We start from the raw sequence: 22,415 nt of genomic DNA, 5'->3' as shown, positions 1-22,415 counted from the left end.
CCGGGAGACACACTCAGGTTAACACATAGTTGTTCAGAACCATACGCACAAAGTAGTGGCACACCTATGGGCTGATTCGCCTACATGAAATTGTTTATCTCTTTTCCTTGGGCACCTGCCATGTACCAGCCCTGGCTGGAGGCTGGGTCAGGCCCAATCTCTGCCCTGGGGGGGTTTCTGGTCAAGAGGCAGATGTCCCAAACCCTGTCATTGTCCCCCGATCATGGGAGAAGGTGTGCCCAGGGCAGGAACCAGGCCCAGAGCAGGAGGCGCTGACCATGATCTGGGGCTCAGCTGGTTGGAGGCTTCTTGGGGGAGGAGCCACATGTGCTGAGCCTTGAAGGAGTCAGCAGCTGCAGAAGGTGGGGGTGAGGTCACTGCTGGCAGAGGGACCAGTCTGTACAAAGGTGTGGAGGAGAGGTGAGTGCACCCAAGTGATCAGAGGGGGTGAGTGATTGAGTACATGAAGCTGGAGGGGCCAGTTAGGAAGGGTCTTGAATGCCCAGCTAAGGAGTCTGTGCTTCTCCCGAGGGTGATGGCAGCCCAGGGTGGGGAGAGGGGTTATGTGTTGTTGCTATTAAAAAGGGAAGCCTTTTAAGTGCCTTTTAAAAATAGGCTTTTCTGGAGTATAGAAAAGCTTTTTCTAAGCAGATGATCATATCACCTACAAACAATGACATTTTTCATCAGGTCCTTCCCAATATTTATACTTCTTATTCATTTTTCTTGCCTTATTGCCTTCGCTAGTTCTTCTAGGCAAATGTTGAATAGTGTGAGAACACACGCTTGTCTTCTTCCGTATTTCAGGAGAAGAACCTTACCTTGCAAGGAAGGGTTTTAAGGGAGGTTTATGTTTTGGCAAGACCCCCCAATTGCTCTGACGAGATGGGTTCCAAAGGGTCTAGGAAGGGGTACAGTTAGGACCTGTAATCAGGTGATGGGGGGTGGCAGGTGGGAGGTATGAGGGAGACGCAGTCCCCTGCCCGAGGTGGCTAATTTGGAGCTTTGAAGGATGGGGTGACAGTCCAGGCCCAGGGTAGGCGGAGAGGCTGGGAGTGGGAAGGGCACCACGGGATACCTGGGAGGAGATGCTATAGGAGGGAAGGCCTAGGAAAAGGGGGTGGAAGCTGGGGCTGGGGATAGCAAGTGGTGGGGGAAGCCCAAACTTGACTTCTTGGTCACAGATAGGGTGGCCCCAGATGGGAACTTCCAGTGGCCATGTCTTCTGGGTGGCATTCCTGCCCCTGCCACTGGCCCTGCAGTGTGGGTGCCGTGGCCTGACCTGGAGAACATGGGGCCCAGGGCTCAGGCTAGGCCTGGGCCTCCTGGGCCTTGAAGCTCATCTAGCACTGCGTCCCAGGCACAAGGGCCTCTGAACACTCAGGGCAATGGGACAGAGAGAAAGAAAGCCAGAGAGAGGCCCCATGGGTGGGGAGGCAGGCACGGGGCAGGGGCCAAGGTAGAGTCGGCAAGGAGTCTGCAGCCCAGAAGACACCAGCGTGACGCCTGGCCAGGCCAGCCAGGCAGGGGGTGACCCTTACATTGATGGTTCACTCCTCTGCCAGGCTGGCTCTGGGGTGACGGGCAGCGGGTAGAACAGAGGTCCGCAGGCCAGTGACGAGGCCCCATCGCCACAGGGACAGTCCGAGGGCCTGGCGAGCACACAGGCGGCACAGCACAGCCCGAGGACTCCTTGGAGGTGGAGGCACCTGCGCCCGAGGTTCTGAAGACCAGGTCAGATTCGGGGAGTAGAGGGGGAGGCTGGGAGAAGGAGCAGCCTAAGTAGAAGGTGGGAGGCTGGATGGGCACGAGGCGGCTGGTGGGGCTGGATGGGTGCAGGTCAAGGAGGCCCAGAAATGAGGCTGCAGAAAGCTCGGTCCAGGACAGGGGGCTTCGAATGCCAGGCTGTGGGGCTCAGGCTTGGCCTGAGGGCTGCGGAGAGCCACGGAAGGGTTTAAAGTTGGAGAGTGACCGGGTTGACTTGTGCCTTGTGAGGGTCAAGAATGACTTGGGAAGCTGCAGGAGCGGGATTCAGGGAACAGGGGGCAGAGGGACCAGCTGGGGGCCTCGATGGGCCTTCAGTGCAGCTCTGATTTGGGACGAGGGTGGTTGAGCAGGGTAGGTGGGCTCCAAGTCTCTGCCTCTGTGACCTCCCATGAGACCCAGCCACCAGCTGCCCCTCCTCCCCCAGAACTTGCCTCTAGGCTTCCTGGGGGAGCTTCAAGTCCGACCCCGCTCCGGGCATCTGGAGCTGACCCCACCTTCCGAACCTCTGCCAGGAGAAAGCGTTCCTCGGGCAGCAGGGCTTGTTGATGCCGGGAGACACAGGAGTCCAGCCTCTGCTCCCAGGTTCCTAGACAGACCTGGGCTGGCCCAGGCTCCCCACCCGGGAGCTGTGTGGCTTAAGGCAAGACCCTGTCCCTCTCTGAGCCTGTTTCCTCATGTATGAAATGCGGTGAACGACACCCTGCCACTTTGTTGTCATGGGGATCTGACGTGTGTCGGGCATTGGGCTGAGCACGCAAGGGGTGCTTACTAAGTGTGAGCTCTTCCCAGCCAAGGTAGGCCAGCTTGTCCTTCCCCCACACTCCCTGGAGACAGAGACCGGAGCACGGCAGGCTGGGCACAGCTGGAATGGCTTTCTTCATCACCACACCTGCCCCTGCTGGGCACTGGGGGACACCGGGGGTGGGGGGGGGGCAGTGGGTGGAGGGGATGGCCGGCTCCTGTGACAATGCTCCCTGCCATTGGGCTGGTCTGCGGGCAGGGTCCCCGAGTCCTGGCACCAGGGGAGGACAGCGACCTGTGGCCGGGGTGGGGCTGATAAGGCCCCCATCAATCACTGAGCCTGCCCCTCCCTCAGTGGGGCCTCCTTCCAGCAGCTCAGTGGCCTCTGGGAGAGGAAGGTAGGCCTCAGCGGACCCCCTGCATGTCTGACCCCCGCACAGACATCTCGCTGGAGTGCAGGAGGGGGTGGATAGGGGTCTGGGTCCTGCCCATCCTGGTGTCAGACTGAGGCCTGGGGAGGGGCCGTTCCTGCCCACTATCACCCAAGAGTCAGGTGCTGGCTCCAGCCTGGCCTTTGTCCCCATGGTGGAGGGTGACCTGGGGATGGGGGGGTCTCAGCCTCTGGTTGGTTAGTGACTTCAGCAGGTCCTGCCCTTCTTTGGGCCCCAGTTTCTTCAAGGCCAAAGTGAGACCTTGCTGGCCCCCCACCATCTCCAACCCCTCTTAACACAATGGGGTGGGTGGGAGGTTCCAGCAGCCAAGAAGTTTCTCTCCTTTCTCCCACCCCTAGCTTAACCTAAAGGCAGAAAGTCAAACACAGCCAGGCTGGGCGGAAAGGGGGTGGGGTGTGGGCGGAGCCTGGGGGAGCCCGGGTGGTGAGGGCCCCGCTCGGGGTGGGTCAGGGGCAGCCCTTGTTCTGCACCCCCATGCCCTGGGGACCCCCTCCCCACCCTCTGTCGGGGAGGGGCCAGAGCATACCTCCCTGGGTGGTGGGGAGGAGATGCAATGGGTGAGAAACAGCTTGGGAATCTCCCGCCCCTGGTTAAATATAGAAGCACGGCCCCTCCCACAACCTTCCCTGCAGGCTGCAAGGCCCGATAAGCCCCCGGTGGCCTAGGCCAGCCCCCTCCGGCTTGACCCCACCTCCCTCCAGTTCTGAGACACCCAGGGAAAAGGCATGGCCTCCCACGGGGGTCCCTGAGCTCCGCTTTGAGCAGAAGCAGTTAGGCCTGATGGCTGAATGGGGGTGAGCTGAAGGATGGGGTGGGGGGCAGTGAGTGGCTTGTGGAGGGGGTGGGCATTTTAGCCTCAGGACCTAAGGTCCAGGAAGTCCTGGACATGGTTTCTGGGCCCAGCCCCAGGGACTGTGGGCTGCGGGTCGGGCTGTGCCCCGGAACCCACGCGTTCTCCAGCTCCGATGGGAGGGTCTCCAGCTCCGATGGGAGGGTCTGGCCTGGCAAAGCCGGTGAGGTGGGTACCTGGAGGAGACCTTCCTGGAAGATGGTGTCAGGGAAGGTTTCCTGATGGAAGCAGCTGTCTGTGTCTGCAGAAGTAGCTGCAGCCTGGCACAAAGAGGGCTCTGGCCATGGGAGCTGCCTGGTGACATTTCCTTTTTGACAGCCCTGGGGTCACCTCCTGGGGAAGGCTTCCCTGACTAAGCTACTGGGCCCCAGCACATCCCACAGGGCTCTCATGGGTTTCTGTGTCTGCTCCTGGGGGCTAGGCACCCCCCAGGGCTTCCTGAGCCTCCTTTTCGCCCCCAGCTCTGCTGCCGCCAAGATGCCGTCGCCTCAGACAGTGGCCTCTGGGCCGGAGCTGCACAACCCCAGGGAGCCTGTGGTACCCCAGATCCCAGCTCAGGGCACTCGGAAGGCAAGCAGCGAGGATGCGTCCAGCGCCCATCGTGAGGGCTTGAGGCCTGGCCTGGGCACCCTTCGGCGGGCCTTCTCAAAGGCAAGCCAGTGGGCTTCGGGCTGCGCCCCCCAGGAGGACCCAGGCCTGCTCAGACGCAGCTCCCGCCTCTTGTTCCGGTCTTTACGGCGTGCTCGGGACGAGGGCCCAGCTGCTGACCAGACCCAGGCTGCCACTGGGCCAGGGGTGGCCCATGGCCGGGAGGCGCCCTCAAGGGCCGTGGACGGTGTCAGCCCGCAGTCATCCACTGGGGCGGGGCCTGCGGAACTAGAAGGTGAGGGCTTCCTCACTGCTAAGCGGGGGAGGAAACCGAGGCCAGAGAGGGGGTCAGTGGGGCCTAGGCTTCCTGACAGGCTCTCCTCCCCAGCTACCCCAAACCCCTGCCCCTGTACAATCTCACGTTAAATTCTTCCAACATTCCAACAAGGGCAGCTGAGAAAAGTGAGGCTCAGAGAGGTTAAGTGACTTGCCTCAAGTCTCACAGCTGGGAAGTGGGAAAATGGGATGTGAACCGAGATCTGCAGGACCCCAGGACTCCAGAGGCTTCCACAGCCTGGCTCCTGGCCAAACCAGAGTGGTGGAGAAGGCACTGGCCCTCTCAGATCACAGCGTCACAGAGGGTGCCTATGAGCCATGGGGCAGAGGAGAGGTCAGGGGGCTGCCCAGGAGAGGACACATTGGAGTAGGGCCCTGAAGGGGGAATGTAGGTGAAGGCAGAGCGCTCCTAGGGGCTGGAAGTTGGCCCAGAGCAGGGAACAGCAAGAAGTGCTGAAGCTGGACACTGCGGCAGGAGCCTGGGCATGCCCACCCTGAGCTCTGACCCCAATGGACCTGCAGTCAGGACTGTACTTGAAGCCACCAGGTCTAGTTCTGTAGAGCTGGGAGTGGGAATGGGAGTGGGGGAGGGGGAAGGCAGGGGCTGATCCCAATTGCTCTTCTGAGCCAGGCTTGGGACCTGGGGTTCTGCCTCTTCAAAGGTGATTCCAAAGGACACAGGGCACCTGGGGCTGTCGCTCCTGGAGCAGGCCTTCAGATGCAGCTCTGGGGCCCGGCAGCCCGGCTCCGGATGTGTGGGATTGGGGCTGACAGGCCTAGCTGAGGCGTCCCCCTCATTGCCCCTCTTCTCACCTGACCTCGCAAAAGACAAATCTGTGGCTGACCTCATCACGGAGCGGAAACTGCTGGCGGCCTTCGAGCAGCTGCGGCACCTCGAGACTCGGCTAGTGGCCGAGAAAGCCTCACGCACCTTCGAGCAGGACCCCACGGGCTTTGCGCGGCGCGCCATGGACCTGTGCCTGCACTACGACGGGCTGGCTGCAGAGATCGGCGCCATCGTGCTCGAGACCCTGGGCCCAGACGGCGTGGACGCGGCCGTGCTCGTGGAGCTGGCCCGCGTGGTGCGTGCGGAAGAGGAGGCCCACCCAGAGCCCCCTGCAGACGGCGACTTTCTGTGCACGCCACGCCACTGGCGCCAGCACTGGGAGGATGCGGTGCGCCGGAGCGCGCGGGAGCGTGTGCAGCAGGTGAGCGCGGGGGAGGCCCCGGGGTCCGGCTTGGCCCAGCTTCTGGACGAGCTCGGCCGCTTGGTTCGTCACGACCTGCAGAAGGTGCAGCTGGAGGTGCACCCGGCTTACGCGGCCGCCGGCTATCCCGCGTGGGAGGCCTACCTGCGCGCCTTCCACGGCGCAGTGGCCCAGCGCCTCCAGGAGCTGGCGCACGACACCCACGGCTGCGAGCAGCTCTACATCCTGCTGGACTGGGCCTCCAATGTCTACAGCAGGTGAGGCCCCAGCCAGGACGCCATGAGGGGCAAGGAGGGGCTGGAACTGCCCACATGAGAGGCCTTCAGGAACCTGCTCTAAAGAGCACAGGGCACCTTTCTTCCCCTTTTCCTCCCCGGAGAGTGCTGGCGATATCCGGGAGGCTTCGACATTCTCTCCTCTCCGTTCTAGACCATGGTGCTCTCCCGAGAGGGGAGGGGGCCATCAGCCGCCGGTTCCTGAAGCTGGAAAGCATCCGGGTGGGGGGCGGGGGTTGCTTATGAGGCAGGGAGCCCAGTTAGGCACAAACTAGTCCACAGGGTGCCTCTGAGTGAATTCGCAACGGGCACCCCTCCAGGCAGGACACAGCCGTGGGCTCACAGCGCTTGGCGTGAGCTGGCTTTCAGCCCCACTCTCGCTTTGGATGGACACCTGGGTTCAGGGCTCTGCAGAACGTCATGGGGTGGGTCACCTCTCCCGCTGAGCACTCCCCAGCCCCACGGGCAGACAGGCAAGCCGGAGGAGGGCGCCAAAGTTCTGGGCTCCTTACTAGGCCCTGTGGCCTCAGACAAGTACCCGCCCCTGTCTGGGCCTCCCTAGTGTGGACAGGATAGTGGCTGGTCCCTGAGCTGCATGGTCCTGGGGGTGTTTAGAGTTCAGTCTTGGGTGTACCCTGACCGTGAGGGTAGTGGTCACACCCGAGGCAACCTGGTCAAGGTCCATCTGGACGGCCCTCTTTATGCACTCTGTGCATGCACACCTGATTGCTGAGGGTAACAGGAAGTCCTGCAGTCAGAAGCCGCGGGGAGGGGTGTCTGGCATGGAAACCTGGAGGGCGTGCTGGGGGGCTGAGGATGTGAACAGCCCAGATTCGGGGCCCTCACGGTGATGGCGTTAGGCTTTGAGCCTATCCAGAGGGGAGTAGGGGCAGCCGCTGCCCCATCAGAGTTCTGCTCAGAACTTCAGGCCCCACCCTGCCTTCCAGTCCTGATTTCCTGGGCTCCCAGGACCTGGCTCTGCCCTCGGAGCCGCTGCCCCCACTCCTGGCACCCGATGTGTGGGCCCGACTCGAGAGCGACTACGCCAGCTTCCTGGAGGTAAGGGCCACGAGGGGCCAGGCCGGAGGGGGCGGGGTCCAGGTTGAGTGTGGCCGCTGCCGCCCCACTGCAGGGAGGCTCCGTGCCCTCAGGCGTGGGCCTGTGCACCAGCAGGGTGGCCCCTGTCTCCAAGGGCGCGTGACGGGGCTCTGGGCTCAGGAGGTAGGGGACCTCCTTCCTGGGAGGGTCTCACCGCGGCCCCTTCCTTACCCCGCACAGACCAAGATCGCGAGCTGCTTCGATGGCATCCTGCAGGTAGAACAGAGTCGCTGGGTGGCTGCTGAGGCCCCCGACGTGCTGCAGGGCCACTACCGTACGCCGCTGTCCGTCGACGTACACATGGTGCGCCCAGAAGGAGGGACATGTGTTTGGGCCTCAGGCGGTAGAGACACCCAGAGCTGTAAACTACAGTCATAACCGCCTCCCCGTTAGACGGGAGCTTGAGGCCCCATGTGGGGCCGGATCAGAGGCCCTCGGGTTGCCTGGCCAAGCTGGGAGCGCCAGGCCACAGCTCCCAGCTTAGCAGGCGGCCCCGTGGCTGGGGGGAGTTGGGAGGGCTGACCTCGAGGCTGGGGCCGCTGGAAGTTGCAGGCGAGACGTCGAGGAAGGGCAGGGAAGGCTGGAGACATCACGGGGCCGCGAGGTGGGGGGCTGGGGGCGTCGGGACTGAGGGCTCAGACGCGCCTTCAGCGCGTGGCATCGCTCTCAGCTCGTGGCACAGCACGTGAAGGCAGCCGGCGTCATCTCCGCGGAGCTGGAGGCCACCACCTTGCAGATCTGCACGCGGGCCCTTGGCCTCTTCCTGCCCAGGTAGGGGCGCATCTTGGGCCGGGGTGTGGTGGGTGGAGTGGCCAGGGTGTGGACGGTGGTCGTCCCTGAGGAGGGCCCATCCTGTTGGCTCAGTGTCCGAGATCCCCGGACAAGCCTCATCGTAAGGCCGGAGGGAGGGCGGACGCGAGGTCATAGAAGCCAGAAAGAGTTTCCAAGACCTCTGCGTACCTCTCCGCCAGGTTTGAAAAGGCTTTCCTGGAGTCGGGGGCAGTGAGCGAGCCTAACCTGTGCGCCAACATCAATGCTTGCGAGGAGTTCAGGTGGGTTTATCTCGCTCCTCCGCAGGGGCGGTGCCGAGCACGGCCGGCAGGGGGCGCGCAAACTGAGGGAACCGGGACCGGGAAGGCTACCGCGGCGGCCTCAGGCGGCCTTCCCAGGAGGCCTCCGGGGATAGCTCGCCTCTCCGCCTCCGTCTCCGCCGTGGGGTCCTGTCTCGGCCCCGCAGAGCTGAGGCCCTGGAAGGGATGCGGGGAGTTTCAAGGCCGAGCAGAGGCCAAGAAGCCCTTCCTGACACTTCCCTCCCAGGGCTTTGCTCGTGCTGGGGCCTGGGTTTATCTACCCGCAGAAGGCAGAGGCCCCCCGTGGGCTGGCACTGGCTGTCCCCCTTCTGTGCCAAGCGTTAGTGTCCCCCCCACTTAAGATGCATCAGCTGCTGCAGCGCAAGGGTGGGGTCCCCATGTACAGATGGGAATGTGGAGGCTCAGAAAGGAAATGCCACTTGTCCCCGGTCACACAGACAGGACGGGCTGGATCTGGGACGTGAACAAGGTCTGTGTGAACCCAAAGCCTGACCACGCCGAGGCACTGCTTCTGTAACACTCTCTTGTCCCTAACCTGTGCCAGACTGGCCCTGGGCACGGGGAACCCTGGGGTTCAGCCCCAGGGAACATTCTCTGTTCCTCGGTAGGCAGCCTCTGGCCAAGCCCCTGATGGAAATTTAGCCTGCCTTTCTGTGTCCCTGGGCTGGGGACCGGGCAGAGCCTGGCCCTCGGTTTACTCAACAGTGAAATGGGAACATTATAATATTTGGAGAGGCAGTTATGAGGCTCAAAGGAGGGGCCCCTGTGCCAGGAATGGCTGCGTTGCACTTTTCTGTCACCAAGAGGGATGCAGGTTTGGCTCAGCGCTGCCACAGGGGAGCTCTGCCATGCGGTGGGACCACACCACTCCACTGCCCGGCCCCTCTATGATCTGGGCATAGCGCTGTCCCCTCACTTGACTCTGCTCCCAGCCCCAGGGGTCTGCCCTTCACATTATAGTCTAAGTGAATGGAGTTGGTGTGGCACCAGTCTTCATGGCTGTATGCCAGGCCTTGACCCCAGCCTGTTCCCCCTTGCTCACTTTGTCCCCTGTCCTGGCCCCTCCCCAGAACTCATCTTCTGGCCAGGTTCCCAGGAAGCCTTGAAGAGCTGGAGAAGCCCCTGGTGGCTGCCACCTGCGCCTTTCAGAAGCAGCTGCTCCAGGGCTTTCAGGGTGATGTGCAGGTGAGGGGAATGGGCCCTTCTCTCCTCACTTTCCATGCCCAGCAGGTGCCCACTGTGTCCTGGAGCCTGGAAGCCCAAGTCACGGCATTCATTTACCGTGGGGGCAGTGCTGGGGTGGGGTGGTGTGTCGGGGGGCTGGCGGGGGACCCAGACAAGTTCCCAGCTGAGCAGAAACAGTTGGGAAACAACTACCTTCTTCAGTCTCCGCGTCTCAGAGTGGGTGTGTCCAAGGAACTTCTCCTCATCCGGCCCCTCAAGGCCCCCCAGGACTCCCCAAGCAAGGCCTGGCTAGAGGCTCAAATTCAAACTCAAACTCTGCCTACTGGGGCTCCGGGCCTGGAGGAGGCAGTCCCTGGGAAAGGCCTAGTGACATAATTTGTGGCAGGAGAGGGGATGTCACCAAGGTACCGTAGAGAGGGGGTCAGATAGCTCCCCAGAATTTCTTCCTGTTGACAGATTGTCCCTTGGCCTGAAAAACCCCTGTCAGGAGCCATGCACGGGGCTCCCAGGGGAGGGTCTAGTGCGTGGGGAGGACACCTGGCTAGAAGACTCCTGACCCCCTCTGCCCCCAGCCGCTCTTCAAGGTCCTGTGCACCAAGGCCTGGCTGACACAGGACGTGCTGCAGCCCCTCCTGGACAAGGTGGTGGCATTCGCCGGCCACCTTGAGCATGTGGTCCCGCCCCGGGCGCAGGTATGGGAGGAGCGAGCTGTGGTGGGGGCATGCCCAGGGCCCCTACTGTTGACCCTGACCCAGACCCCCGCTTTGGCCGCCCAGGAGACTCTGCAGGAGGTACACCGTTACGTCGTCCGCGAGTACCTGGTGCAGGCGCTGAGGCCCCGCGAGCGGTTCCGGGGTGTGGAGCGCGTGAGTGGCTCCCAGAAGATGAGCCTGGACGCCCAGGCCATTGGCAACACCTTCCAGGACCTGGTAGGAGCACTGTCTGGCTGCCCGGCGTGCCGGCCTCCTCGGGGGGCCTCCAGCGTGGGGACCCTCCACTAGCATCCCCCATTCTCATTTCCGCTCGCCCCTGTAAGAGCCCCTGCGGAGCAGGCTTTGTCGGAAGTGATTCTGCGCACTCTCCCCCAGCGGAGCGGGGCCGGTGGGGACAACACTTTGCATACGTTTGCATTCATTTGCATGTAGTTTGTGGGGTGTGTGGGGAAGGGATGAGGGTCGCAGCCCCGTCTGATGGGAGGGAACTATGGAAGACCTCTCCTGAGCCCCTGACCCTGAGCAGTTCGAGGGTCTGCTCCCTACACATACACCTCTTATCTGGGTTGCTGGTCCCCCACCCGCTGTACGACTCCAGGCAGGACTTGCCCGCGGGGCCTCAGTTTACCCATCTGAGCAGATTCTGGAAGACACCTCCGTGCTCTATCGTGGGGGAGGGAAGATGACTATTGAGCTGCGACTGAGTCCACGGTGCCGAGGCCCGCGTCCCCTTCCGCGATGCAGGAGGCAACCCAGTGGGACCGCGGTGGTGGCTTCAGGAGGGCTCTACGGGGCTCTAATGGATGGGCTGCAGGCAGGGGCGGCAAGGGGGTTCCGGGGGGGGGGACAGTGGCCCGCCGCGCACGCGTCTCCCTGTGTCCGTAGGGCTCTGAGGCCACTTGGTTGGGCCGAGCTATCCCGTGCGTGGCGGACATACTGGGCGAGACTTACAAAGACGACATCCGGCGGCACCTGGAGACACTCATCCGGAGCTACCCCGACATCAGGTCCGTTCCCCACTAGATTCTGACGGGCCCCGCGGGGCCCTGGGGTCAGGGAACTCGTGCCTGCAGAAGTGTTCCTGCGGCTGCAGGTGGGCGGGCGACGAGCCTGAGGGCGGCGCGAGCTGGTTCGGGGGAGGGGAGAGGGGAGGGGGAGGGGAAGGGGCGCCTCCCGGGCGGGGCTCGGACTAGCGCCGGCCTGAGTGCGCAGGTGCAGGTGCAGCAGCTAAGGGCCCCCGGCCTTCAGGCTGCGGCGGAGCCTCGTGGGATCGGGGCTGCCCTTGCCTCGTGGTCTATTCTCACCATCCACATTCAGTCCTGTGGTGAGATGGGGAGAGACGTCCCCACCCCTGGAGTCTGAAGGGAGTGGGAGACCCTCCTCCCGTGTCTGATGGTGGGGACACGTCCCTCCCCCGGGAGGCTGAGGGGAGGCCGCGGCCCCCACCCCTGGGAGAAGGCTCTTTCCGGAAGCCCCAGACCTGGCCAGGAGGAAGGAGGCTTTGATCCCGGGTGTGTGGTGCCGGGGGCGGGGGGGGGGCGGTGAGTCATGGTACCCATGGAAATCCCAGCCCGAATTTCTCCATGGCCTTGGAGATTCCAGGGTGGGGAGACTGCAGAAAACCCCCGGCCTAGCTCCTTCCTGGACCCACCGCCTTGCCCTGCACCCCGACCCCCCGGGGAAAATTCCAGGCCCCCAGCCCGCAGTGACCACCCCTCCCCTCCAAGCGCCCGAGGTTCCCCTTCTGGCCCGTCCCTGTTTTCCTGCCCTGGGCTGGCCTGCCCTCCCTAGCTTGTGGGGCGGTGCTTCGAGCTTCTTGGGGTGCTTGGGAGGGGAGGGGGAGCTCCTGATGCCACTGGGCACAGGCCTCCCACCCCCATGCTGCCTCTCTGCGTGCTGCCTGGCTGTGGCTCCCTGCACAGGGCTGGAAGCGGGAGGCCCTGACTCCTTTCTGAGGCCAGCGGCTCCCCCGGCCCTGCCCCCGTGTGGTCGCATTGCTGCATCCTTCAATCCACTAGGTTTCTTGAACCTCTGCGTAGGCCACAGAGGGCTGCCCTCCTGGCTCCACGTGGCTTCGCACCCTTCCAGGCCCAGCCACCTCTTCCAGGAGCACAGCTCCTCCAGGCTCATTCTCAGTCTCTCTGAGACCAGGCTCCAGGAATGCTGGGTGCACTCGTACTTCCAGCCCAAGCCCCCAGGGTTCTCCTCACCTCGGGGTCTGGGGTGTCATTGAAGCTGCTGGGTCTGCAGTGAGGGTCCGCGTATCTCTGCAGGCGGGACCACGTGCTGGCCATTCTAGCGCTGCGCCGACTGGGCCACCGTCGGAACCAGCACCTCCTGACGCATGCCCAGGACCTGCTGAGGGCCGTGGCCAAGGCAGGGGGCCCCGGCGCTGCTGAGGGCCACGTGCTCTTCGAGGAGATCGAGGTGCCCACCTCCATGGATGTGCTAGTCACCTGCATCTAGTGCTCCTGGGCCTGAGAGGGGCCGACCCCAGGTGGAGGGTTGGCCATCTTCCCCCAGGCACTGAGCCCCAAGTCAGGAGCCCATGGTCGTGGAATTCCCGTCCTCAGCCACGCATGGCTGGTGACCAGAATGAACAGCCATGAGAGGCATCTCAGGCATTTGCGGGGGAGGGTTCGGGCATGTCAGAAGTTCCCATCGGTACTGCCCACCCAGGAAGGCCTCCCTGCCTAACTGTCCAGCGCCACCCCAGTCTGAAAGTGAAGAACAGAGTATTTATTTTTAAAATAAACATGAATGAAAATGGTGTCTCCCTAAGGAGGGGCAGGCCAAGTTGGCTTCAGGCAGGAGGCCTGGGTTCCCATGCACCCAGGGTCCAGCCAGAAGTTCCGCGGTGACTCCATTTGGTGATGACTGCTTCCTGCTCACTGTACCAATGGGGAAACTGAGGCAGGTCTAGAACTGGGAAGGCCCACCCCTGTGGCTGCAGAGCAAGACAGGCTTTGACCCCGGGCCCCCAGTGCCGCGTGCCTAGTGAGCTTTGCCCAGCGGGGTGAGCGCTGCTCTGTCCTGCTCTAAGCAGGCCTGGGCCCTGGGAGACAAGAAAAGGCCAAGCCTTGTTCTGCAGCTTGAGGTATTTGGGTTAGTTGTGAGAGGAACTTCCCAGCAGTGAGAGCTGTGTGCTGCGGCAGGGCAAGTGTCAACCTGGAGTGTGTGTGTGTGGGGGGGTGCCCCTGCAGGTCTCGGCTCTGGACGTGGCGCTGCAAGGAGATCACCACGCTGCGCCCTCGCGCACGCCCCTCCTCGTTCTCCTCTCACAATAGTTGGCACTGAAATTGGGCTCCAGCCTGCAGTTGACGCTGCTCTGGAACCCATTTGCGTCCATAACCTCGGGCTTGCCAGGAAGGCTGAGCTCTGAGATGGGGAGACTGACAGGATGCGGCTGGAGGCAGCGATAGGTGCCTTTCCCCCCAGCCCCCTTTCGGGGTCCCGGGGGGAGCAGGAACAGGTCCCAGCGGCAGCCTGTTCCATGGGGGCACCTGGCCAGGGGTGCGGCAGGCCGGGGGCCGAGGGAGCGTCCAGATCTTCCCAAGTGGGGAATCCAGCGGGGGTGGGGTGAGCAAGGCAGGAAGGAGGAAGCAGAGAGGATGGGGCTCCCAGGCTCCGGGAACAGGTGCGGCGGCGGGGTGTGTGAGTGCTGACGCTGACAAGCGGTCCTTGTGTCAGTGGGGAAACTGAGGCCAGCGGAGGGTGGAGGTTGGCACTGCTTCACAACAGGCCCCAGCACTGGTGGCCTGGGATCCTCACAGCCAGGGAGAGGGGAGGTATCGGAGGGGCACCTCTCTTCCTAGGGAGGGGCAGGTGATTGACAGGTCAGCCTGACCCCACATGTAAGCCCAGGGGCCGGCAGTGGTTTGGGTGAGAGTCTCAGGCCGGGGGGGTGGTGAGGGTATAGGAAGCCTTGATCTGGTTTGGTCCTGGCCAGGTTCTCCCCCGGGAGCCCCTGCCACCCCCTCCCACATTTGAGTCCCAGTCCCCAGGCCCCTCAGGGAGGCCCCCTCCTGCAGGCCCTGTTCCTCGCCCTGACCCTGACAGGCCTGACCTTGCCTGAGCCCCTTGGCTGCAGGCTGAGGGTCCTGGGGCTGGGTTTCTAAGCCAGGCTGCAGAGGTGGGAGGGGATTCAGCTCTACCCCTTTCCAGCCAGGAGACTGTAGGCAAGTTTCTTCACCTCTCTGTGCCTCAGTTTTTCCAGCTGTGAAATAGGGGTTCTGTCTGTGCCTCCCAGGCCAGGGAGAGTGAAGTTAAGAGCCTGCCGTAAAGCCAGGCTCTGGCCCCACCGTGACCCCACGTTCGCAGGTGTCTGGCCAGGCCACCATCTGCAAGAAAAAGCCGAAGAGAGGCTGGGTGCAGGGGTGGGGGACTCTGTCAGCGAATCCTGAGGTGGATGGCGTCAGTGAGTGGGCAAGGCCCCCAGCGGGAGGCTGGGGAGGGGTGTGGGTCTGAGCAGACTCCTCATGTTGCAGTGGGAAGGATTTAGGCTGAGACCCAGGCCCAGAGGCAGGAAGTCAGGGCTTTCCCGGAAGGAGCCTCCGTGCCCGGTGGGTATGTGTGCCCTGTGGATGTGCCTGTGAGCCCAGCAGAGTCTGAGGGCTGGGGTCAGCTTCCCAAGGCCAAGCTGGGGTGAGCAGGAAGCCAGACGGCAGCTTCTACGGGGGTGCAGCCAGGGAGGCTGCAGACTGGAGGGAGGGCTGAGGCCAGGGGACCCGGGGCTGGCTCAGGTCCAGGGCTCTGGCCATTGGCTGTTCTGCCCCGGGCTTGGGGGCTGTGCTCAGGACCCCCCTGCCCACCAGGTCCCATGAGGCCTTGCGAAGGGCCAGAGTGCTTCCGTGGCCATCCTGTTGTCCAGGCCAAGCATGGGGGGAGGGGGCTGGCTCTCAGAGCTGCTTCCGGACTTGTGAACCATGTTGTCTGGCTGATAAGGAAACGTGTGTGCTTGTGTGCACGTGTGTGTGTGTGTGTGTTCACATGTGTGTGCGTTCCTGGAATGTGCCAGCCCCTGTCAGTGCCCGGGCCATGCCTGGTGTCTATGTTCCCCTGTGCAGCAGGACATCATGTTTGCCCCTAGATCTCGGGTCCTGGGCCCTACCTCTGACCCCTGGTCGCACCTCTGCCTGGCCACTCCCTCCCCCCGCATGGCCCCCTACTCCTCCCGCTTCGGCTCAGCTTGGCTTCCCCCAGTGCCCATGTTTCCTGGGGCTCCTTCATGGACTGAGGGTCACGTCTGTTCTCTGGCCCTGAGCCTGTGGGTCCTTGATGAGGCTGGAGGGCAGTGAAAGGGTGTGGGGGCCGCCTGCCCAAGGCAGGGTGCTCGGGTCCGAGGACAGGATGAACCCAGCCTGATTACCCAAGGACAGCCTGGGGTGACAGGAGGGACCTGGGTGTCCCCCCTAGCTCCACCTGGACTTGTGCCCTCTGTGGCCCTTCGCCCAGGCTTGAGCGTGTTCAGGTCTCAGCGCTGCCCTCCCACAGCTGGTGACCTGGGCCCTTTCCCCTCTGAGGCTCGGTCTCCTTATCTGCGATGTGGGAGGGAGCGCCCAGTAGGTGAGGGAACTCAGGGGTAGATGACACCGGCCAAAGAGACCCAGCACCAAGGGCTTGCTGCGAGGGGCAGTCATCGTGTCACCTCCGTGCCTACACGGCCTCTCCCTCTTCCTTCCTTGCCTGGTGACCCCGGCCCCTTCCTTCCAGGCCCTGGACCACATGGGGCCCCTAGACACAGGGGCAGCACCCTCAGCGGCTAGGATGTGGTCCTGGCGGGGCCCCTCAGCATTGCCCTGGCGGGGAGAGGAGCTGCGGGGTCCCCGGGGCCACTCTCCGTCCCCTCCCTTCCTTTGCTACCCCTGAGTCACTTAGGCAACTCCAGCAGGTCAGAGGCCCCGCCCACCAAGGTCAGTGTCTGCCCACTGTCCATCCTCGGCCCAGGGGGAGGAGATGGGACAGTCCTTCCCCAGCCAGTCGGTGCAGAACACTGGGCAGTGGGCCTGTGCCAGGCACTGTGATCAGATGATCGGAGGGGGCTGCTGACAAGGGCTGAGCCACAGAGCTCCAGGTCTGGGGGAATCAGGGCCCGCTGGGTGACAGCGCAGGGCCCTTTTTGGCAGAGTTGCTGGGAGCCGTCACACCCCCGTGGCTGAGCACCTCTAGGGACTCAGGGCAGCCTCCCTGGGCCCCTGCTCTAGTGAAATGCTTGCAGCGGACTGATACTTCGACAGGTCACACCCACCTCTGGGTCCACTCCTCTCCTGGACCCATGGGGTCATTACAAAACCCTTCATCCTTCCAGGGATTCCCATCCTCTGGGTGCACATACACCCACCCGCTCATTAGCGGCTTTTAAAATGCATTTGTTGGGACTTCCCTGGTGGTCCAGTGGCTGACTCCGCACTCCCAATGCAGGGGGCCCAGGTTCGATCCCTGGTCAGGGAACTAGACCCCACAGGCATGCTGCAACTAAGAGTCCACATGCCGCAACTAAAGATCCCATGTGCCACAGCTAAGACCCGACCCGGTGCAGCCGAATGTTTAATAAATAAATGAATGTTTAAAAAAATAAAAATAATAAAATGTTGTTAAATGTTTTCTTTTTTTTTTTTTTGCGGTACGTGGACCTCTCACCGCTGTGGCCTCTCCTGTTGCGGAGCACAGGCTCCGGACACGCAGGCTCAGCGGCCATGGCTCACGGGCCCAGCCGCTCCGCGGCATGTGGGATCTTCCCGGACCGGGGCACGAACCCGTGTCCCCTGCATCGGCAGGCGGACCCTCAACCACTGCGCCACCAGGGAAGCCCAAATGTTTTCATTTTTAACCTTAATGTTTTAGTGATACATTCACATAGTTCAAAATTAAAAAGGTACAAAAAGGATATACAGTGAACGTCTCCTTATTCCCATCTCCCTGTGTCCTTCCCCAGAAACAATGAGGGCTCCTTATAGGACCCTTGAGTTTGTAAGAAGCAATATATGTGGCTATACACATGGATATATACACGGATAGTGGGCTGTATACACGGAACATCCATGGGAATAGTGACATTTCAGGCATTGGTGAAGCACCTGCTTTTGCTGGAGAGAGTTGTGTTGGGGGGACGGCAGTCTTTCCTGAGCCCTGTGAAAGCAGACGGTAGAGAACCTAACGCTCTTAGATTGATAGGATCCCCAAATATTGGACTCTTAGCATGCGGGAAAGAGGAATGTTGTGAAAAGTCCCACTGTTTCTGGGGTGCACTCTGTGCTGGCTCTGCACAGTGATTTATGGCTTTCCTCCTTCCTAAGGATTCGGTGCAGGGGTTAAGAATTAACCTCTTATTTTATAATAACTTTAAATGGAGTATCATTTGGAAAAATACCGAATGACCGTGTTATAACCTAAAACTAATATAATATTGTAAATCAACTATACTTCAATTAAAAGAAAAAGAATTAGCCTCTGGATTCAGACCTCTCTGGGCTGGGGTCCCAGCTCTGCACCTTCCTAGCTGTGTGACTTTGGGCAGTTACTCCACCTCTCTGGGCTCTGGCTCCTGGTGTAAAATTGGGAGCATTACAGGAGAAAATGCCGATGTGCTGGATAAGGGCCTGGCCTGGGGTTTGCACTCCCTCGAGTAGCAGTTCCTGTTATTTACATGCACTCCCTCCTTGGAGCCTTCCCTGGCAACTCCCTGAGCGTCTGCTCCATTTCCAGAAGGGATCGGGAGGTCCCAAGGGGTGAAGCCATGTGCCTAAAAACACAGATGTGGGAATTCCCTGGTGGTCCAGTGGTTTCACTGCCAAGGGCCGGCGTTCCATCCCTGGTTGGGGAACTAAGATCCCACAAGCCGAGGCATGGCCAAAAAACAAAAACAAAAAACATAGATGTAAGTGGTGGAGTGCCCCAGGGTCCAAGTGGTCCCATGCCCGAGCCCCGCCATCATGCCTTCCTTCTCCAAAGTCCAGGAGGGCAGAGCTCCCTGGTGTCGGGTGAGGAGGCATTCCAACACCCGGATTTGAGAAACTGGTGGGCCCTGTGGCGGTTTGGGGCAGGCTCCCCCCCTCCCCTTCAGCCTTGGCGGGCTCTACACAGCACTGGGATTCCCACCAGAGCTCCTGCCACGTGACCTGCCTCTGTCACTGGGTGGGACTTTATGTGGAGTAAGGCTGTTTTCCTGGAAATGATGCCGTCTAGGAGAAGGGCCCGCAGGCTGCTGGACCAGGGCAGCCCCGGGTCAGAAGGGCTAGGAGGTGAAGTTGGCCATCTTGCATCACCACCGAAAGCCATTGTGAAAAGCCAGGCCCACTTAGGAAAGAGGCCAGGCCACTGGGGCTGGCACGGAGATTCCCTGATGCCCTGGAAGGGCATCCCTCCAGGGGGCCCTCCTGCATTACACTTCTTAGAAGGCCACTGGGGTTAGGGTCCTGCTGCCCAGTGGGCCCTGCTTTCTCCCAAGTGGTCCCACCTCCAGCACGGGAAGTGGGCCAGGCTCATCGAGCACCAGAGGAAGCCATTCCTCCTCAGGCCTCATTTTCCCCATCTGCCAAACACAGACAGGAGTGTGGGGTCTAACTTCCTCCTGGGAGGAAGGGAGGGGCTGTTATCAAGTAGACGGCTGCCTGGGGGTTGGGGGGCACTGCCTGTCGGGGTACGCCTGCTCTGATGGGTGCCCCCCTGGGAGGGGCTGGCCTGGGAGGGTGGTGCCTGGTCAGCTGTCCTGGACATTCCATGGTTCTCAGCGGGGTCAGGAGACTCTGGCCGAGGTCAGGTGCAGCTGCCAGTGACCCTGAGCAAGTGACTCCCCCTTTGGGGAAGGCTGGGTGGCAGCAGAGATGCCAGCCTGAAGGCCTCAGCTTTTGCATTCACTTACCCCTCCAGGACTCAGTTTCCTCACCTGTCAACAGAGGATCCGATGGCTCTGCCCAGCGCTCTTAGTGAGTGGGACATCCCCAGGAAACAAGAGGCTCCAGGAAGGGTCCCAGGTCAGGTGACCGCCTGAGAAGTGAAGGGAGAAGCAGTGCCGTGAGAGCCAGGGCTGGGGAAGTGGGAAGTGCAAGTCATCTCACAGAGGGAAGTTGGCAGGGCCGTGAGGAGGAGTCCACCCGCAGTCAGCACCGCCCTGCCAGCCAGGTCCTCCCGGTGCCCCCGGCTCCAGTCCCATCCCCCCGCCGGCTTTTGCACCTGCTGAGCCCTGTGCCAGAACGGGCTCCCTCTGCCTCCCACCCTTCTTCCAGGGAGCTTCGGGAGGGGGAGTAGAGGGAGGACATTAAACACACACCGCCTGCATTATTCTCTGGCTGGGCTGCCAGGACTGGGTCAGCCCCTCCTGCTGCCCCACAGTGTGAGGGTGAAGACTCAGTTAATTGACTGGACAAGGTCGTGAAAGAGATTGGGAAATCTTTTTTTTTTTTTTTTCCAAAGATGAAAAAGGGGTAGAGGGCAGTAAAACCTCCCATTTCTGCATCGAAGCTTCCTAGCCCAGCAGTCAGTCCTTCCTTGTGTCTGACTTAAATGCATCAAGCTGTATTTCAGTTGATCAACATTAGGGGATAAGTAATACAGCACAACACTGACTGTGTGGCTTCCAGCTCCACCGCTGACCACCACGCGACTGGAACTATCTGTGCCTCGATTTCCTCAGCTGTGAAAAGGGGATAATTAAGGAGTACCCATTTCATAAGATTGATGAAATCAGTTAGTGCATGCAAAGCACTTAGAACAGAGCTTGGCACCTGTCGACAAATGTCAGCTGTCGACCCGTGCTCAGAGCAGCATTACTCACGACAGCCAACAGTCGGCAGCAACCCAGGCGTCCATGGACAGATGAAAAGATAAACAATGAAACATTCTTCAAGCTTAAGAAGGAAGGACATTCTGACACATGCCACAACATGGATGAACCTTGATGACATTATGTGAAGTTACATAAGCCGGTTACCAAAGGACAGTTACCATCCTTTTGATTCCACTGATATGAGCTACTTAGAATAGTCAAGTTTATAGAGATGGAAAGTAGAATGGTGGGTGCCAGGCTAGTGGGAAGGTGACGAGGGGGAGTTAGTGTTTAATGAGTACGGAGATTCAGTTTTGCAAAGTGAAAAAATTCTGGAGGTGGATGGTGGTGACGGTTGCATAACAACGTATGACATCATGCCACTGACCTATATATTTAAAATGGTCAAAATGGTACATTTGGTTACGTGTATTTTACCACAATTAAAAAAAAAAGTCATCTGTCATTTCCAAGCGGAGGGAAGGCACGTGTCCTGGGCCTCCCAAGCCCTGAGTTGCATGCAAGGAGCTGACTACAGCTCCTGGCCAGGTGCTGGCACACTTGACTTCCAGGCTGGCCTGAAGGGTCTACTGCCAGTCCGCTCCTGCGTGCTGCCCTCCCTGCCAGGTGGAACTGGCCTGCAGCCCCCCCACCCATCGCCTGGGGAGGTGGGGGATGGGAGAGCAGCTGGCCAGGGACCCTCTCAACAAGCAGCTGATGCTCATTTCCTGCTGAGGGTGGAATTCTTGGCTGGCCTTTGGCTCCTTCTGGAAGTGCGGTCTCCTGGGGACAGTCTCCTCATCTGTCAAGAGGGGGTTAGAATAGCTCCTGCCCTATGGGCCCCGCTGGCAGTCACACCCCTTGGCCCTCTATGCAGCCCTATTTTCAGAGGATTTCCCTTGAGTTGGGGGCTTCACGTATGTGACGCTTGACCCTCATGCCTGAACTCAGGGAAAGAAGTGCGTGGTGCAGCCACAGGAGGGGCGGGCAGCTTTTCCCACCCCCTAGCCGCAGCCTGGAGCTCAGTGAGGCCATGGAGAGGGACGCAGGTGTCATGGAAGCTGGGGACGAGGGTGGCTGCCCAGCATCTGCCCGGTGAAGCAGCCTTCCTGTCCCTGAAGACCAGGGTCTGGAGCTCTGAGGGGATGGTGGGGTCTTTGAGCCTGACACTGTCCCCTCCCCCCATTACCCAGAGCACTTTGGATTCTCCAGCAATTTTCCAATCTGTTTGGGGTTAGAAGAAGCAGCCTGGTGGGAAGGCATGGGGATTGTGCAATGAGGCCACAGCAGGCAGCCACGGAGGCACTGGGCCAGGACCCCTTGCTTCTTGCCCTTGTCACCCTGTCTGGCTGGATGAACTTGGGGGGAGGGGGGTTCTGGCCTTTAGTCTCCCCATCTATGCACTGGGAGCAGCTGGAATGACCCTCCAGCTGCTGGGGCACTGTGACCAGTTGGTTCAGATCTGAAAAATGTCACCCCTGAGGCTACAGGGAGAGAAGGGGTGGAGCCCTTCTTACTGCAGCCCCCCCTTCCCACCCCCCCCTCCCCCCGAGGGACAGGATCGATGTCCAAGCCCAAAACTGGCCCTTCGCCACCATTCCTAAGGAGGAAGAGGAAGTTCTCAGTGCCAGAGGGCACCCCCATCTCCCCGCTGCCTTGCCCACTTGGCCAGGCCTCCCAGGCTGCAGAGATCTGTGCCCAGTTCCCAGGGGGAGCAGGGAACCAGTGGGGAGGGGGAGGGGTGGCAAACAAAAGGGAGGGAGGAGCAGAGGCTCTATTAAGAAGCAAAAAGGAAGCTGGTGCCCAGGCGGGAAATTCCTGAGCCACAGGGTCCTTTCCAGAGGGCAGGAATTCCTAAGATGTGAAACGGGGAAGGGGTACTCTTCACCAGCACCCCTCCGGCCCTTTGACAGAAAAACAGGGCTTAGATTGGGAAACGGAGGCCCAGAAAGGGATGTGACCTGCTCAAGGCCACGCTGAGTGCGGACAAAGCTGGGCTGAGTGAGACTCAAGCCTGAGCTGTCGGGGTCCCCATCTGGTGCCTTTAGGAGCCTGTCCTGGCCCAGCGCCGGTCCCAGGAAGGGAAAGTGTTTCAGTGGGAGTCCTACAGGCCTGCGTGTGGGTTCCGACCACCGACCACCATTTATTGCCTGTGTGCCCTCGAGCAAGTCACTCACTTCCCCCCCCCCCGCCCCGGCCCCCACCCGGCACGCGGGCCTCTCACTGTTGTGGCCGCTCCCGTCGCGGAGCACAGGCTCCGGACGCGCAGGCTCAGCGGCCATGGCTCACGGGCCCAGCCGCTCCGCGGCATGTGGGATCCTCCCGGACCGGGGCACGAACCCGTGTCC

General features: G+C 61.3%; 1 protein-coding gene across 2 annotated transcripts; it reads left to right on the top strand.

Moving 5' to 3' along the window:
* Positions 1–291: 291 nt before the first annotated feature.
* EXOC3L4 (exocyst complex component 3 like 4) lies at positions 292–12,770 on the top strand (the record flags this gene model as incomplete). 2 transcript variants are annotated; one of them, XM_082648972.1, is made up of 12 exons in its annotated part: positions 292–420; positions 4,272–4,693; positions 5,515–6,199; positions 7,165–7,276; positions 7,496–7,618; positions 7,986–8,086; positions 8,287–8,367; positions 9,477–9,591; positions 10,164–10,283; positions 10,368–10,520; positions 11,190–11,311; positions 12,578–12,770. In XM_082648972.1, exons 2-12 carry the CDS (start codon positions 4,288–4,290, stop codon positions 12,768–12,770), a joined length of 2,211 nt encoding a protein of 736 aa, XP_082505098.1. In that variant the 5' UTR covers positions 292–420; positions 4,272–4,287. The 2 variants fall into 2 exon arrangements, with proteins under 2 accessions (XP_082505098.1, XP_082505099.1); XM_082648973.1 differs by lacking the exon at positions 292–420 and adding an exon at positions 1,644–1,734 and having other exon boundaries at positions 5,563–6,199.
* Between the last annotated feature and the right edge of the window lie 9,645 nt (positions 12,771–22,415).

This window comes from Grampus griseus (assembly GCF_964374135.1).
Source record: "Grampus griseus genome assembly, chromosome: 2".
In the NCBI taxonomy this organism is placed as follows: Eukaryota; Metazoa; Chordata; class Mammalia; order Artiodactyla; family Delphinidae; genus Grampus; species Grampus griseus.
Note: the sequence above shows the minus strand (reverse complement) of the source record. Positions and strands in the feature narration are given on the sequence as shown.